Source organism: Oratosquilla oratoria, chromosome 17, assembly GCF_046742065.1.
Source record: "Oratosquilla oratoria isolate Oo_2021 chromosome 17, ASM4674206v1, whole genome shotgun sequence".
Lineage (NCBI taxonomy): Eukaryota > Metazoa > Arthropoda > Malacostraca > Stomatopoda > Squillidae > Oratosquilla > Oratosquilla oratoria.
Genome location: NC_134793.1, coordinates 43,204,260 through 43,222,549, shown reverse-complemented (window position 1 = coordinate 43,222,549; position 18,290 = coordinate 43,204,260). Strand labels below are relative to the sequence as shown.

Sequence of the window (18,290 nt, the reverse complement as noted above, 5' to 3'; positions counted from 1 at the left end):
TAAGGAGAACTAGCTTAATAGAAAACGGGTTCGAGTGACTGCTATAATTATACTTTGCATGTATGTAATGGCAGATATTTGTTCTTTGAATGATTTTATTATTCTAATTAAACAAATATTTTTGAGCAGATGAGTTCACACCCCCTTTGTATCCTCCTCACGCCTCCCTAGGGAGGCATGCCCCCTAGTTTGGGAACCACTGCTCTATAGAATATCACATAGTACTGTTCAAAAGGAAAATGGAGGAGAAATAAGGAAGGATGAAGTGAAGGCAGCAGTTAAGATGATGAAAGCAGGTAAGGCACCTGGTATGGATGGATGCCATGCAGAATGTCTTAAAAAAGGAGGTATAGTGATGGTGGACTGGCTGGTGAGGTTATTTGATGTTTGCTGGAGAGAAGGTAGAGTGCCAGAGGACTGGAGGAGTGCTTGTATAGTTCCTCTTTACAAGGGAAAGGGGGACAAGTGTGAATGTAGTAGTTTCAGAGGGATTAGCTTGTTAAGTGTAGTTGGGAAGGCTTATGGGAGGATCTTGATTGAGAGGATTAGGAGAGGAACAGAGGGAGTAATTGGTGAGGAACAGTGTGGGTTTAGGACAGGTAGAGGTTGTGTAGATCAGATTTTTGTGGTAAGACAGATATGTGAGAAAGCTATAGGAAAGGGGAAGGATGTTTTCTGGGCCTTTATGGATCTGGAAAAGGCTTACGACAGGGTAGACAGAAAGGCACTGTGGGAGGTTATGCGGATATATGGGATAGGAGGAAAGCTTCTGGGAGCTGTCAAGAGTTTTTATGAGAGTAGTAGAGCTTGTGTCAGGATTAGAAATGGAGAGAGTGAGTGGTTTGAGGTAAAGGTGGGACTTCGTCAGGGATGCGTTATGTCACCCTGGCTGTTCAACTTATACATGGATGGGGTGGTGCGAGAGGTGAATGCAAGGGTAGTGGGTCAGGGATTGGAGATGGTTAAGGAAAATGGAGAAAAGTGGGAGGTGAGCCAGCTGTTGTTTGCAGATGACACTGCGCTTGTGGCAGGATCGGAGGAGGGATTGAGGAAGTTGGTGACAGAGTTTGGGAGAGTGTGTGATAGAAGAAAGCTAAAGATAAATGTGGGTAAAAGTAAGGTGATGAGATGTACAAGGGGTGAAAGTGGCAGTAATCTGGAAGTGAGCATTAAGGGAGAGCAACTGGAGGAAGTGGATAGTTTTAGATATTTGGGTGCAAATGTGGCAGGAAAAGGTGGAGTGAAGGTGGAGGTAGAATGTAGATTGAGAGAAGCGAGTAAATGCCTTGGTTTAAAAAGTGTAATGAGGAATAGAAATTTGGGAATGGATGCTAAGAGGAGACTGTATGAAGGAGTGATTGTGCCAACAGCACTGTATGGAGCAGAAACATGGAACATAAGAGAGGAAGAGAGAAGGAACTTGAATGTGTTTGAGATGAAGTGTCTGAGAAATATGATGGGGGTTACTAGGCTTGATAGAGTGAGAAATGAGGAGGTGATGAGGAGAACAGGGGTGGAAAGGGAGCTGGGAGATAGGGTTGATGAAAGAGTATTAGGATGGTTTGGACACATGGAAAGAATGAGTGAAGAAAGACTAGTAAAAGAGGTATGGAAGGCAGATGTGGAGGGAGTGAACATGAGGGGACGTCCTAGGATGAGATGGATGGATGGATGGATGGATGGGGTGAAGGGGGCTTTGGGGAAGAGGGGAATGTCTGTTGAGGAAGGACGGGAGAGGACAGAAGACAGGGGTGAATGGAGAATGGTTGTATATGGAAAATGTTGTGATGCATGAGGTGGAATGGACGGGGGAATGGGGGGTGAGGTAGTGTGTGTGAGCAAAAATTTTGACGCAGCCCGAAGGGATTTCTCCCCGTCCTCTCCTTTATATGGGGGGACGGAGAGGTGGGGTCGCCGATTTAATGAAGCGGCCTTGCTGTGGATGTGCTGTGTCTTGTGACACTGCTTCTGACCCAGGGCAGTGGACAGGGTGCAGGGATGACCCGTCATCTAGGAGGTGCTAAGATGGGAGGGAGGGTGGAGGGGTGTGGAGTGTTTTCGGGGATGGAATGGGTGGGAACGATTTTATGCCTTGTCCTTTTTGGCTACCTCCCTGGTAAGGGGGAAAAAGCCTTGGTATATGTATGTATGTACTGTTCAAAAGATAATAAAAAATTAAAATATCTGGGTTTTTAACATATGCAATAGTCATGAACACTGATTGTTTTGTGGATATGGGTAACAGACTTAACATAACATGTTAAATTGTGTAATGAGCCCAAAAAGTTTGGGAATGGCTTATCTAAACGAACACCCTTTCTTATGATAATTTATTCCACTCAACTATAGTTCTATTTAGAAAGTTTTAGGAGTTAGCTCATTCACCAAACTTTTTCTACAGTGGGCCAGATAACTGAGAGAATGACAAGCATGGGGTGTATAACCATTTTGTTCAATACATTCCTTTGAATACACAAAAAATAAAGAAAACGAACATATTCGTTTACTAACACACAAAATACACTAAAAATAAAGATAACACTGTCTAGTCCTTGGGCCATAGTTTGGTGACCCCTGGACTAGATGAAGGATTTCCTACAAGACTACACAGATAGGAAATCATAAGGAAAGGTAGTGTGTACTGGAGCCCAACAAGGGAAGTACTGGCACCTGTAATATTCATTTACATGAATAACATGACTGAGAGTATGACAAGCTACCCTAACATGTTTACAGATGATGTAAAGGTCATGAAAAGAATAACAGATGAGGAAGTCTATAAGTTGTTACAAAAGAACAGAGAGCCAAGTGTAGAAAATGAACTCCATGCCCCCAAAAATGCGAATTATTGGCAATGGCCAAAGACCATCAGTGAGGAATTGGAGTGAGACAATTACAAAAGCAAGAGAGAAGGATTCAGGAGTACTAGTCATAGATAACTTGTCCCTTGACAAACATATTGGGAAGATTGTTAGAAAGGCATGCAGACTGTTGATGAAAAAAAAGGTGGCTTTTCACTAGTGAAATGAAATGCACTGACTCTCAGAAGAGCCTGGAAGATAATATACATATCAAAAGGACCTTTCTTCCTTATACAGGAGATGGATGAGTTATAGCATTAACAATGGACTAAGCTAAAACCATAGATATATTTAAAGCTAGGCATGATAAATGGAGAAAAAGAGACAGGCTCCCATGAACATATTTTTTTTCGAAGGTACAGTATATACACAGAAAAAACCCTCCTGCACTAAACAGCAACCACACCACTTTGTCTGTTGTCAGGAGACCAACCATCACTAAGACAGTACCCAAACAGAATATGCCTGGTCACATATTCAAACAGCCCTAGATGCAACCATCACACCGAACATCTCATAGTAAAATGTCCCACTCTACCAATCCCCAGAAAACAACATAATATCTCTTCACTGAGTGACTTATGGTCCTGCCTAGAGGCTGTTGCCAGTTTCCTAGAGACCATGGGTCTTCTGCAAGAGACTTGGGTGAATGGACTGATTGAATACATGCACATATATTAACCTGATGAATTTTGCATACTGCCCTTCAGCAAACTTATCATAAAATGCATCATTCTGTATGCTCTCATCCTGATTTTATTGTAAGACTATAATTGTAACTACTGTAACCATTAATCCTTGATTCTAATATTACCCCATTTAGTTAGATGACTTGATGATAACAACCCAGCATAGCAAACACAAAATAGCTGCTAAAAACACCCAAGGCTACTGAGACAAACCAGATTAATGGTTTAGAAATAATAGAATAGAGGCCACCCCTTAGAAATTATCAGTAACACTAGACAATTATGAATCAAAGAAACATTTAATAGTAAAATTGAATGTCCAAACCCTTCTGCTGAAAAAAAAAAAAAAAAAAAAAAAAATCACTTTGATACATGACCTTCAGCCCACAAATCAAAGATCTCATAGTGAAAACCAACAAAATAATAAACATACTAAAATCAGTTAAATTGTGGGCTTTGGGCAGCAGAAGGAAAATCTAATCACATATATACTCGTACATACATACATACATATATACAACAAGGGCTTCTTTCCCCTTACAAGGGAGATAGCCAAAGTTAAAAGGCACAATTCCACTCCCACCCATTTCATCCCCACCAACTCCACTCCCATTCATCACCCCTCCCTTCCTCCCTCTTATCTTAGTTCCTCCTGGATGATGGGTCATCTCTGCATGTCATCCAGTGCCCTGGGTCAGAAGCAATGCAGCAAGACAAAGACATCCACAGCAAGGTCGCTTCGTTTAAGCAACCCCCTGCTCTCTGTCCCCACATACATAAAAAGAGAAGACAGGGAGAAGTCCCTTTGGGTTGTGTCAAAATAACATTCACACATAACCACTCCCTACCCCCCCCCTTCCCCTTCCATGCATCACTGCATCATCCATACACAACCATTTTCTACTCACCCCTATTTTCTGCCTTTTCCTTTCCTTCCTTAACAGACACTCCCCTCCTGCTCAATGCTCCTTTCACTCCATCCATCCATCTCATCCTTGGTCACTCCCTCACATTCACTCCATCCACCTTTGTCTTCCACACCTCTCTTACTAATCTTCCTTCATTCATTCTTCCCCTGTGGCCAAACCATCCCAATACTCTTTCATCAACCCTATCTCTCAACTCCTTTTCCACCTCTACTCTCCTCTTCACTTACTCTATCCAACCTTGTAACCCTTGCCATACTTCTCAGACATTTCATATCAAAAACATTTAAACTCTTCCTCTCTTATGTTCCATGTTTCTGCCCCATACAAGGCAGTTAGCACAATAACCCCTTCATACAATCTCCTCTTAGCATCCTTTCCCAAATGTCTATTTCTCATTATACTTTTCATTCCCCTAAGGCACTTACTTGCTTCTCTCAATCTACAATCTACCTCCACCTCTACTCCTCCCTTTCTTGCCACATGTGACCTCATGTATTTTAGCTATCCACTTCCTCCAGCCTCTCTCCTTAAATACTTCCAAACTCTGCCATATTCTCCCTTTGTACATCTCATCACCTTAGTTTTACCCACATTTACATTCAATTTTCTCCTCTTGCACACCTTCCCTTAATCCCTCCTCTAATCAGTCTCCAAAAAGTTTTTGTGAGCCACGCATAACAATGCTTCCTCTACATAATTCCCAATAATCAGGAAAAGAAACATACCTCATATAAAATAAACCACTGTCAATACTAATAGGGTTTACTAAAACCATCCCAATTGAACATATGCATACAGAAACCAAAATCTTCCCCACTGAACATCACACAAAAATAATAGGTATAGCTCTATATAACAGCTCTCAACCCTAGTTATCCATCTCATTACATCACACAAGTATGATCAATTGAATATGTACTGGTACACACTAAAAAAAAACAAAAAAACAAAAAAAAACACAGCAACCACAGATCACGAAATAAGCAACCCAAGTCCAACCCTCAAATATACAACTCCATTAAAACTCTCGAGACATCAACTCATCAGAAAAATCCACCCCCAAGAATATCTAGAACCACAGTACCAAGACTATGTTCTAATCACCATCTTGCACAAAGACAATACCAAAACAGAATAGACTTGGCTAAAAAGACAAACTGCTCTATATGCAACTATCACTCAGAGCACATCAAGCATCTAATATTACATTGCCCCAACCTAGCTGGCTATACCAAGACAACAATGCAATATTCCTTTAGTACTTTCTGAGTCAATCTGGTGGCTGCTGCTGATTACCTGGGAGTTGTGCCGGGTGTTGTGCAAGAGAAACACATGATAAAAGATTGATTAACTGATTAATCCATTCAGCTGGAAGAAACCTCTACCCCTGAAAGGACTAAAGACTATTTTGCACAAATAAACTGTTGAGTAGTTTCACACCTAAGCAGGGCAAAACCTCCAATCTATAAAGGGTTAGACAGAGGGACTAAAGCAAAGATGTAACTGTATTAATATCAATCAATCACAACCAATCTGTTGATCCAGGTCTTTCTTAAAAGACCCATGGCCCCATGGTAACTAGCAATGGCCAGCGGACATGCCCATAAGTCACTCAAGGAAGAAATATTGTGTTGTTGGCTGGGGATAGTAATTCAACAGTCACATAATAAAGCCAATAAAAATAATATAACCTCATGCTTCCCCACAATGTACACAAAGATATTTTAGTGTAAACCTTATTGACCACTGGAATTCCCTCCCAGATAGTGCTGTCAGTGTTAATAATTGCCTACTTGCTGTCCTTCGTCAACAATAATAATCAATATATCTTGACGGTAAAATTCCAGAATCATACAAACATAGATATCATATAACCTAATATAATCTAACCTAACTTAATCTAACATAACCATTCCATAGAAAAAATAGATCTTTGAAATATAAAAAGTGAAAAATGTGATTACGTTATATTGGGATAGAACCATCTTGATTTATAACTCACTCCATATGGCACTTAATTTCACCCAGTACAATAGACAATTAATTTTGTTACATTTGGTGTGTGTGTGTGTAACTGACATTGTTGGCTGTCCATTTATGTGATACTGTTAGTTGAACTATGCCTTATAATTTGGGACAGCTAACCAGATGAGTTAACCTCTTCAGTACGAGTCAAATTCTCGTGGGCAACATCAGCTGCCTGATGTAAGATGATTTGATGATACACCACAATACTCATGTTATAAAATATAAAGTTACAGTTATATTACATGTTCTCTTTCACTCTGAATATTAATAACCACAGAAAATATGATCAAGCCAGTTCATAGAATATAGGCGTCACTCAGCTACAACTACAAAATAAATATAATAAAGACTCCAATGTTGGTGTACTCATATACCCACTCACACCTCATGATGCCTATGAAGGCATCATTGTATGGAAGGGGTTAACAATTGTATAATAGAAAAATATTACATCTTTGTCCTCTACCCACTGTCCGGGTCAGAAGGAATGCAGTTCAATGTCTCTATTTATTCAATCTTAGAAATATATATATTGTATTTTATTTATTAGTTACATTATCATAGCTTTTATTTATTTACTTATTTATTTATTTATCATTATTATGATTTTTTTGCATCCGACCTAGATATGGACCAAACAGTCTCCTGTCGGCATGCTTCGCCTTTATAATCCTTTGTAATAGTGACACTTATAGGATCTATCCCAGTATCATCATGCAAACACATTCTCATTTTCTTCTTTTTGCATTTGAAAGATCTATTTTTTTCTGTGGAATGGTTACATTAGGTTAGAAGCCATTGGACAACTTAAGTTTCATGTTAAATATCCATGCTTGCTTGATTCTTGAGTTTTACCCATTTAGATCTTGTAGACCTTGTAGATGGGTTAACACCATGGCCAGTCTGGGGACACAACTCCCACATCTCTGTCCGAGCCTCACATATTAGAACCGACTTGTTACGGGCTGTATAAGCCTACCACTGTTAGTACAGTGTTAGAAACTATGTACTAAGTAACTAAGGCTCATTATCTCTTCCACACTTCTGCCATCTGTAAATCCGCCTATGATTATAAATTCAATATAATCAATGGCAGGATTTCTAATCATCTAAGACTGGGGACATAATTCCATAAATAGAACATAAGCGATAATATCTGATTACTGCACCGACGGTTTTATAAGTAATGATATACATACCAAGAAGTCCTTATATACGTTGTCTCAAAAGTCGATGCTCCGGACTTTATAAAATGACGAAATTCTGTCAGTACTTCACGTTGTTTTATAGGTTTACACCTTAGCTTCTCAACTTCCCATCCATTACCAAATGCTTGTGCACATATACACACAATATACTAGGTTCATATGGCAGCACTCATAATAAACCTGTGTCAATATTACAGTGACACCACATATCTAGATATACATAGTACAAATACGCCAAAACACATTTTCAGTGGATGTGCACCTGCCAGTTATTGCGCAAACGGCAAAGTAATTGTTAAACATATATCAGAGGACCGCACTTTTCAAAGAATGCGTTGCCATGACTTGGATCCCTATTAAAACATTACTGGAGATTTATATCATTTGCCTTTAAATAGAGAACCTTCCAGTTGACATTTCTCTTGATTTCCGAGTCTTTCTATTTACATCACACTGTTCGATTCGGTTGTAGATGGACGTCGATTCCAGTGTGTACACAAAGCCTAAGTCAATTTATATTGCAAAATGAAACGAACATAAAATTGTGTCGTCTGCATTTCGTCTATATTTTTGTGGTATACATCCATCATATTGACTGCATATTTTTCAAATGTATATATTTATAACTCCTTGCCCAATATCTAGTTATCTCTTTCATTCCGCTGATGTAAAATGGTCAGCCTCACAGAAAATATAGGTGTGCCAGAACCAGAATGCGAATTTATATTTTGCAACAAATATATATATACATATATATGTGACAAAATATACAACGATTCTCTCAAGTATAAGTTTACCTAATATATGCCACATTCATATTTTAATATAAGAATACAGTTTTGAATCTAGAATATCTGTTTTTTTGAAGATGTAGGAATTTGCATAATCTATTAAATGTCTCATAAAGATAATAATAGTTAGTATTATTTCAGACTATACAGATAAAAAGAAAATAATAAATATTTGAGGGCTGTGACATTCAAGTGCTCATATCGAATACTGTCGTTGGTGTTTATACTCTCGCTGTTTACATTTTGGCTCAGAAGGCACAGGCAACGTAGGAGAGTGGACGTACTGTCCTCGTTCTTACGCATATATCTGTGGATTTGTATACATTTATTATTCAGATTCAACGTGAAAAGGGTTAGTTTGCAATATGTCATTTATTATTTGTGTTCAGTTTCATTTATCAGTCTTCATTAAATGTATTTGAGGGGACTCCTGTAGAAATTGGGTATTTAATAGCGAGTGTCTGAATCAGAACAAATAACAATGGCTTTGAAGGGAATAAACCTCTTAAAATCTGTGTTTTCATGTGATTCACACGAAACAAGAATAGTGGTAAATATTTATTTCTCAAACGTATGTGATAAAATGTAACTACAGTATACCCAACTTCACTCAACCCAACGTAATCTAGTTGTGGACCTCAAATTGTGAGTTACCTTGCAAAGCCTACTATCATACTATGCCTGTTCGTCACCACCCTGTGTAGTTATGAATCATAATTAGACTGTTTGCTAACCATGACATCTACACGTAAATAAAGTTCAAGGGTAGTGAATAAATGGAACAGCCTCACTGAAAATGTAATTAGCAATACAAGTGTTGATATATTTAAAAACAGATTTGACCAGTTTGAGACTGTAAGCTCTCTTGCCTTTTTTATTTTTACTAAGGTAAGCATTGCTAAATTAATGTTTTACAGCATTGCTAAAAGTGATGTCATACTTGTCAAAGTGATGTAGATGTAATCATCTTGGTATTACACTTGGTTAAGTGAGCATCTTAGTAATTTTGGTTAGAGAAACTGCTATAAATAAGGTAAGAGTTGTATTTCATTGCTAGAATTCATTGCTTTTACCCATGGGGACCATACTGTGCATGCTGAAAGGGTAATAAAAATATTAGGAGGGATAGTAGTTGATGAAAGTGATTAACATTCTTCCATAAGTGTGTAATTAAAGTTTCCAAAGTATTGCTGGAATGAAATTTAGATATTCATTACCCAGTACTGGGCAATTTTAAGAAATTGATAAAAAAAATCTATACTAAAGAGAAAAGATTGAAACCTTGGACTGCATTTGGCAAGGACGGTGAGTAGACTGAAGAAGAATTCAGTTTCACTTTCAGCTCACTCAGAATATCATGGAAGTGTTTTATTCTAGTATCACACAAGCACATTTTTCACTTTTCTTTTTTGCATTTGAAAGATCTAATTTTTCTGTAGAATGGTTACATTAGATTAAGTTAGGTTGTACTAGGTTAGGAGTTGTTGGACTATATAAGTTTCATAATAGATATCCATGTTTGTGTGATTCTAGAATTTCACTTGTTTGAGATAAGGCTATGTAGCAAGATGATTTGTTTGGAATGTCATGTTTTTAATGACTTATTTTGGTGTTAAATATTTTTAGAATGTGAATGGCTACAACTATGAAAACATCTGATAAAAAATGGATACTAACTTAAGAAAATAGAAAAAATATTAAATTATTGTGATAATGTTTCAGTAACATGAAGTGCATATATTTGGTAATATCCTGTTCCCATAGAGAAGGAAATGGGTAAACTGAAAAAATTAAACAACACAGAAATCGAAACCTAAATTTGTGGAGAAATCTTAGGTGGACCGTGACACTTGGTGTGTGTGAGGAGAAGAAATGGCTGTATTAATTATGGAAGTGGCAACCGATGTGGAGGAATGTGCTGAATTAGTCAAATGTGGGTTGTGTGGGGAGCCAGTTCAGCATAAAAGGTAGTAGTTGTAAGCAATGATTTTTGTAATAGTACCATTACAAGAAGAAATATTCAGTCACTGATAGCTTTGATAACAAAGATAAACTGAAGAAAAATCAAGACAGTAAGGACAAGATAAAAGATCTAGATATGCTATATGCATAGGGATGATGTGCACTGGTGACAAAATCAGAAACATGGGCATCTCACACCTTCCTAGTTGTGGGTCGAAGTTCTGCACTTCTGTCTTATTTCTGGTAGTGACTGTTACCTGCCCCAGCATTCCAAGGGCATAGGGCAAAAGTGATAGAATCAGCCATATCTATGTACCTCATGTGCTCCTCATCACCCCCACCACAAGGATGATGAGATTGTAAAGAATGTACTAATGAAGCACAAATTTGAGCATTTAAGACAAGGTGATCTTAAACTTGTGGAATCTGTCAAGGCTAGGGTGATGGACAACTTGATATCATAGAATACATTTCAAATATTAAAAGCAATGTATGATAATGTTGACACATTATATACCTTAAATGGATGAAAATGATTTGAAAAACAAGGAAGATTATACACTGACATAAGTATGGTAATGTTTATGAAAGCCTGGAGTGGAAAATTATTTTCAATATAGAATTAGGTTGAAGTAAATAAAGACTGAAGAAAAGTTACATGTGGGATGCATTAATTATGAAAGGCAAAGAAGGAAAAGGATTTAAGTATTTTAATCAAGGATGATCTATAACCAGAAAGTAATATGGAGAGAATAACAAGAGATATTTATGAATTACTGAAGAATATGAGAGTAGCTTTTTGTTGCATGGAAAGGGATGTGCTTGTTAATTGTTGGCAGTTTCTTCAAGGTCCCAATCCATGGCCTCAGCCACACTCCCTTGAAGATGGATATCCAGTGATTCACACTACTTGATTGACTTGATGTCTGAATAATAAATGGCATTCAAGGATTACATCTAAATGCATGACTGTAGCACTTGCCTCCAACAATTTAAATGTAGTGAGAAATACCTATGATGAAAAAAATGAAAGTCTGATTTGCCCAAGCTTAGAATATACAACAGTGGTATGGTCACCACATCCTAAGGTATAAAACAAATAAATTACAGAGGGCAGTAGCCAAGATGACCACAAACCTAAACATTAAGACATAATGGGAAAATTGGGATTTCCCACATTGAAAGAGTGAAAAGAGATGGGCAACCTTTCATGTCAGAGTGATAATCTGAGATAAGTTTTCAGATCAGAGAAAAGTATAGAAATAATGGATAAAGAGGATCTGCTGGTATGAGATGAGAGAATGGTAAAAGGTCATAGTAAAGATTTAAAAAAGGAAATTTGCTTGAAAAATGTAAGGAAGTATAGCTTCCTGCATAGATACAGATTTTTGGAACAAGTTGGATGAAGATATAACCCAGACCAATAACATGAATTAATCTAAAGCTAAGATTGATAGGTTGAGGTAAATATGGGCCCCCGTGAGCACAGCTCCAATCCCATGTATTACAAAAAAAACACAAAAAAAACACACACAACAAAGGACCTATATCTTAATTAAGGAGGGTGGCTATGTCAAAGTAAACACCCACATCATAAAACAAAGTACAATGATGATGGTTATAATTGTTGCCTTGATCTTCAATGACTTGAAACCCAGAGATCTGCAGCAGTTGTCAATAATTCTTAAACTCTCCCATAAATATTTCTGGCAAGAAATGTCTGTAATGTATTAGTGTGGGGCTGTTTCTATGCCATTGGCTTATGGTAGTAGGAAGAGGGGAGCATTTACTGGTTGTCAGCTCTCCCTGTGTGAAAAGGTAGAGGAAGTACAGTTGAACTTAATAGAGGGAGCTCTGGGGCGTGAGTGTTGACCATATGTATCTCCTGATGAATATGAAGGTTGTACCTACAGGTGGAAGTGATGGTATTAACAGTTTTTGAAGACCGGCATAAGAGGGATGATTCTCTGATGTGTGTCTTGTATGACCACTACCTATCCTTGGCAACCAGTTACTCCTTTTTTATATTGTAATACACCGAATTTATGGTGCAGTGAGTATTAAGAAATTGTTGTCAGAGTTGATTTAATATGAGTATTATCTTTGTATCATAGGTGACAAGTAGAAATCATGGCAGAAGCTCGAAGTGCAGTTGCAACCCCTCGGGTGCAAAAGGAAGATCTGGGAACGACCTCATCCTGGACGGATTTCTTCAAGTTTTATCGTCAGATGGTTCTGAGGAACTATTTCAGATTTAGGTGTGTATTAAAGGATATATATATATATATAAACCTCTTCGTGTGTAGAAGAACAGGTACAGAAAAGGAGGACAACCATGGTGTGTATTCATAGTATAATGATTTGGTTTGATAAGGATAGGCCATTTTTTCCTCCAAGTATTGGTTAAACGTTCGGGTGGTGGTGCTGAATAAGTGTATTTAAATTTTCATGTGGCCTAAATAATTTCAAGGAGGCGTAGACGAACTGGGTGGTGTGGACATTTCGATGGCGATGCTGGCCGACCTCCAACTGATAGGAATGGTTGGTCGTGTAAAATACATCGCCAATGAAATCATGATTGCATTATGTTTGTTACATGAACGGTTTTCCATGAACATAGCCTGCATATAAAACGTTTACTTTATCTCCAGCACTGTTGCTAAGGATATAGAGGTACCTGGGGTACGAAACCTTAAACCTGGGGGTACGAGATATGATAGCTAGTGCAAGTACTGTATATTTACTATGGTAGCAAACCATTTTTTATTACTAATCCTGTTCATATGTTTGCACTGTACTTATATTGGATGCGGGTACGAGAATTTTTTGAGGTGTCAAGGGGTACGGACACTGAAAAGCGTTAGGAAACACTGGCGTGAGAATACAAGGTTCAATAGCCTACCACTCGGTATGGCTCACTGTGAGGGGTGAATGCATCTTGGCATGTAGAGGGTTAAAGTGTAATTGCACACAATGAGGATATTTTATACTTCGCATGACGTCGTAATTGCATTAATAATAATAAAAAAATATATGTGGAACGACATGTGCGGTGAGAGAAACCGTGATGCTACCACGACTGTCATTGAGAAGGGTGTGAGTGAAGCCACACATTCGCGGCTGTGCATGTACTGTAGTGTGCCAGGCTTCAGCCACTACGTTGAATGCATTTCAAATGCATCGCCATTTCCAACATTTCTGATGTATCAACTATATGATATACCATATATTAGATCTTTGTAGAATGTCATAATTACATTTTGTAAATCTATGGTATTGCACTAAACATCGAAGATTTGATTCGAAGTTCTGTTACGACTTCCATAGAGAAGTGTGCGAGAACAAGTGCGTGACTGTTTATGTTGGGTTGCCAGATGCATAAGCCTACTCGGGGATTGGGCTCATATATATATATATATATATATATATATATGATCATACGTACGTAGGTTACATACATGCGTTTACCTTATTGTAATATACAGGAAAGGAGGAACGCTCGTGAGCCGTCTTGTATTTTCCAGTTATATTTTCTTCACATTCACACATTGTCCTATGGGTAAATTTTGAAAACTGGCCAATGTTAGGAGAGACTAGTTATGCAATAATAACTAACAGTGAAAAGAGGGTAACTTTTTGATAGGCGGTACCAATGTAATTAAATATTTACATATTTATTTTTAGATTTGTTCATATGAATAGCACACTGCAGTACATAAGATCTCGCTAAACATCGTAGATGAATTATTGTAAATGAAGACATCAAAGCATGTAATGGAATGAAATCATTATTCTGTCGTGGGTGTCAGCAAGAGAATGCGGGCGCTCCTGGACTAGTGTTGCCGACTCGGATGATAATTTCCGGCCATGCCTCACAGACACCACGAAAAGTACCTACGCGTCTTAACGTAGTTTCGAATTTCCTGCTTCAGTCCCAATATACATTGGAGTATTGTTTGTTTTGAGGTGACTTATGCGTGTGATTTATTTTTCTTACAAAGTGCATAGAATAATCAATCCATTTAATTGTATTGTTATCGAAAATCATGACGACACAAATGAATTCTAAATACATCACAGCCTAAAGCTCTAAACAAAAGAATGGAAGTCATATCTTTTATAATTTCACTCCAACTAAACCTTTTAGCACCATTCCTGCTAAATACATAATGGATCATTACGAAATACTTTCCCATCACATTTCTGTTATTGAATATAAGCTTGTATGGAAGTTACAACATATTTTGTACCAGGTGCTTTACTTTTTGCGAATCATATTCCCCCCCCCCCCATCTTTCGCATATTGATGAACATGTAAGATATGCTAGTTATTTTCCCCTTGGTAAAACTTTGACTTTTTTGTGCTCAACCAGAAACTCCTTTCGTAATGGTGTTTGGCCGACTTCAACCAACAACCTCGTGGTGGCGTGTGGCTTCTCCTTATACTTGCTGGAATACGAGCCTCGTTGGGCAGAGCGTGTCACACCAATGCTGAAGGATGCTGCTGATGTGATCTCGTTACCAAAAGGTAAGGTGGACCTTTTAGTTAGAACACTCCCAACTCTGGGGTCAGCAAGCGTTGTTCCTGCGGTCGCCAAAACATCTTGTATGCCCTTTTTTTTTTTTTTTGTTTTTTTTTTTTTTTTTTGAGGGGGGGGGGTGTCGCGATCATATCATGAGGTTCATATTGGGGTCGCCTGAAAAAAAGTTTGGTGGCGGCACACTAGGATAGCATGCTACTTGCTTATGCTACTTCGATTGAGTTAAAAAAGACTTCGGTTGCAATATTCTAAACTTCCGTAAGAATATCACAACAATGTGTCTAACATTCGTATAGGTTTAACTTCTCTTAGTTCATCATTCAGCTTGTCACAAAAAGGTCCAAAATTAATTTGAGAAATGGAATTTTGACAAGCAAAAGATCGTAACCGAAGTCGTTTCTACTCAAACGAAGTAGCAAAAGCAAGTAGCATGCTAGCGAGAAATGTTTTGTGTGACGCCATCGTAATTTGAAGGTCTTCCATCAAGTCCGAACAAGTGCGTATTGTTTATGGTTAAGAGTGAATGCAAGTTGAAGTGTGTTGGGAATTCTGTACTTCATAAATGTGTAATATGATGATCATACACATTGCCCATGTCAATCCTGACATACGCACTTGCGCGCCTCTACACTGGTTTGCTGGTATAGTAGTACCGAGCTCGCTTGCTGACTCAGAGGTGTGCATTCGATCCCCGCCCAGGATTGCAAAACACCACAACATTGCAAAATGGTACAACGAATAGAATAGACTTAGTAACCATGTAGTGAGCGCTGAAACTATCAGTTGTTTTAAGAAACAGCTAGACAATCTTATGGATGGGATTACAGGTGGTAATGGGCATGGAGCTGCCTAGTGTAGGCCTTATGGTCTCTTGCAGGTTCCTCCCTGTTTCAGTAAGGAGTTGTGTGTAGTTGCAGCATTACTTGTGTATAAGCTCTCGTCCGGGATGTTTATAGCTGTTGATCGCAGATCCAACACATAGTTCAAGACCGTGGTTGTGGATCACACACACACATACACACACACACGCAAGCATGCATGTATGCAAATGAGAACAATAATCTGAAAGAAATAATTTTGGGAGAATGTTACTAGTGGAGTACCTCAGGGATAGGTGCTGTTACTGCTCAGGTGTGTTAGATACAAAATTTGACAGAGCGAGTAATAAGTTACATTAATTGGGAATTAGAAATTGCATGTAGGGTTAGATACTGTTAGATACAGTGCGACGGACACGAGGGAAAGCCAGAAAAGGACAATAGCATCGTGGATAAGAACTTGAGGGGTTGTCACACTGGGCTGTTTATCCTTCGAATTCCGATTAATCGGCGGTGCCACCTCCGGAACTTTTTGTCGCCGTAAAATCACTATGGCAAACTTTTGTTTTTTTAGGCAAAAATACATAAAATATCATTTAATATGCTGGAGGATTTTTTTTTCCTTCTCCAGCACATCCAATTCCTTTCCGAAAACTGCAGTCGGAGAAAAAAAAAATCGCCTTAAAGGTGAACAAACTTTTAATATCTAGGGACAAACATCACCAACTTTGATGTGCATTTTGCACCGATTGTACGGCTGGGAGTTGTGGTGTGTCCGGTACGTGCAGTGAATTTCCGGTCGTAGAAGGCATTTGTAATTTGAGGAATTTGCGGATCAGGGGCGAAGGCATTAGGTGAGGTAGGTTCCGCAAGTTCGCAAATTAAAGGTTTCCGGTCGCAGATGCAAGATAGACAAGGAAGCCACAGATGTGCATATCACTGATTGACAAATGTTGTCAGACATCCTTCTGGTTTGATTGGATGCACGTGTTCACGATGGGTGTACATACAAGAAATGTTTCTATAACTACTATTGTAACTGTTGCTGCTACTGCCAAAAGTAGATTGAAAAATTAATTTAATATACGAATGAAAAATGTAATTGTGAGTGTGCAAAGTAATTAAACAGTTGCCAACTCGGTCTTTCCGTCATCAGCGTTTGGCAGATCAAGAGAGATGAGGAAACTTCTAGTTGTCCGATCACTTTATAAAATCGTCGTTTCTGGATAACTATATTCATGCTGACGTACAGTGATAAAGTAAGACTATGTGATCAGGAAAGAACATACAAAAGGATGCTAGAATTGGCCAAAAATGACAATTTAAACTACCTGCTGTAAATTTTTATTCGTGTTTTCAATGTGTAACAAATGAAATATCAATTTCGGAGCGTTTTCGTCCGTATATTTTTTATTCTGCGTTAAGGTTAAAAACGACACGTGGAAATAACGATCGAACAACGTTGTTGCTCTTTTAAATTACACCTGGAATGTTATGAATAAACAAAATAGAATATCAATCACATACATTTTTTCAGTAGCAACAACCACTACAGCTGCCGTCACGTACTGATCCCCTATCATTGGGTAAATAATTTACTTCTTAACTTCTTCAATGTTTTTATTTAATTGAAATGAAAACATAGAATGACATTCGAATACTCTGTGTGTCATTCCGAGATTCCGTAACGTATTCCATGTTCCGAGAGGTAGTGGCGAGCAAATAGAAGGAAGGTGCAAAATTGTGACACGAAGATGAAAGAAGCGAAGGGGGGGGGGGTATCTTATGTATTTGCGTTGAGGTAATGGTTTTGCAATATATAGATTCCATAGTCAATTTGTGTTAGCTTGAAGGAGATTAGAACATAAAAATGAAGGAGACTTGTTAGAATAAGATATATTACAAGACACAGAACGTCACAACTACACGTCACAGGACGTCATACTACGAGAAGATAGCAAGTCATACGTACGTGACGTCGCATGGCTTGATATCTACTCGTGGTGTGACGTGTAGTGACGTCCTGTGACATGTAGTTGTGACGTCATGTGACGTGCAGTTGTGACGTGTAGTTGTGACGTCCTGTGACGTGTAGTTGTGGCGTCCTGTGACGTGCAGTTGTGACGTGTAGTTGTGACGTCCAGTGACGTGTAGTTGTGACGTCCTGTGACGTGTAATATATTTTCTTCCAACAGACTGTAAGTAACTATAAGGCCTACACTAGGCAGTTCCATGTCCATTACCACCTATCATCCCCATCTATAAAGCTATCTCACCTCCTCTGAAAACAACCGATAGTTTCATCGCTCACTACATGGTTACTAAGTCTATGCCATTCGCTAACCTCTAACTTCGTGAACCAATTCTTGCCTATTCCTTTCTTAAGTCTAATTTTGTCCAGTTTAAATCCATTACTACGAGTTGTCTTACCCTGTTGTATTAACATGGAATTAGTTTTGAAAC

The 18,290-nt window shown here is 38.4% G+C and overlaps 2 protein-coding genes across 2 annotated transcripts in view; one reads left to right on the top strand and one right to left on the bottom strand.

The window, feature by feature from the left end:
• LOC143034631 (cytochrome b5 reductase 4) overlaps positions 1-8,181 on the bottom strand; it is a 103,853-nt gene extending 95,672 nt beyond the window's left edge. Inside the window, exon 1 of the mRNA XM_076200969.1 lies at positions 7,707-8,181. The gene's annotated coding sequence lies outside the window, so the exon portion shown is untranslated. The remainder of the gene's footprint in view (positions 1-7,706) is intronic.
• A 543-nt stretch (positions 8,182-8,724) lies between these two features.
• LOC143034630 (carnitine O-palmitoyltransferase 1, liver isoform-like) overlaps positions 8,725-18,290 on the top strand; it is a 76,737-nt gene continuing 67,171 nt past the window's right edge. Inside the window, exons 1-3 of the mRNA XM_076200968.1 lie at positions 8,725-8,858; positions 12,583-12,726; positions 14,842-14,996. Coding sequence (XP_076057083.1) covers positions 12,599-12,726; positions 14,842-14,996 — 283 coding nt within the window. The 5' untranslated portion in view covers positions 8,725-8,858; positions 12,583-12,598. The remainder of the gene's footprint in view (positions 8,859-12,582; positions 12,727-14,841; positions 14,997-18,290) is intronic.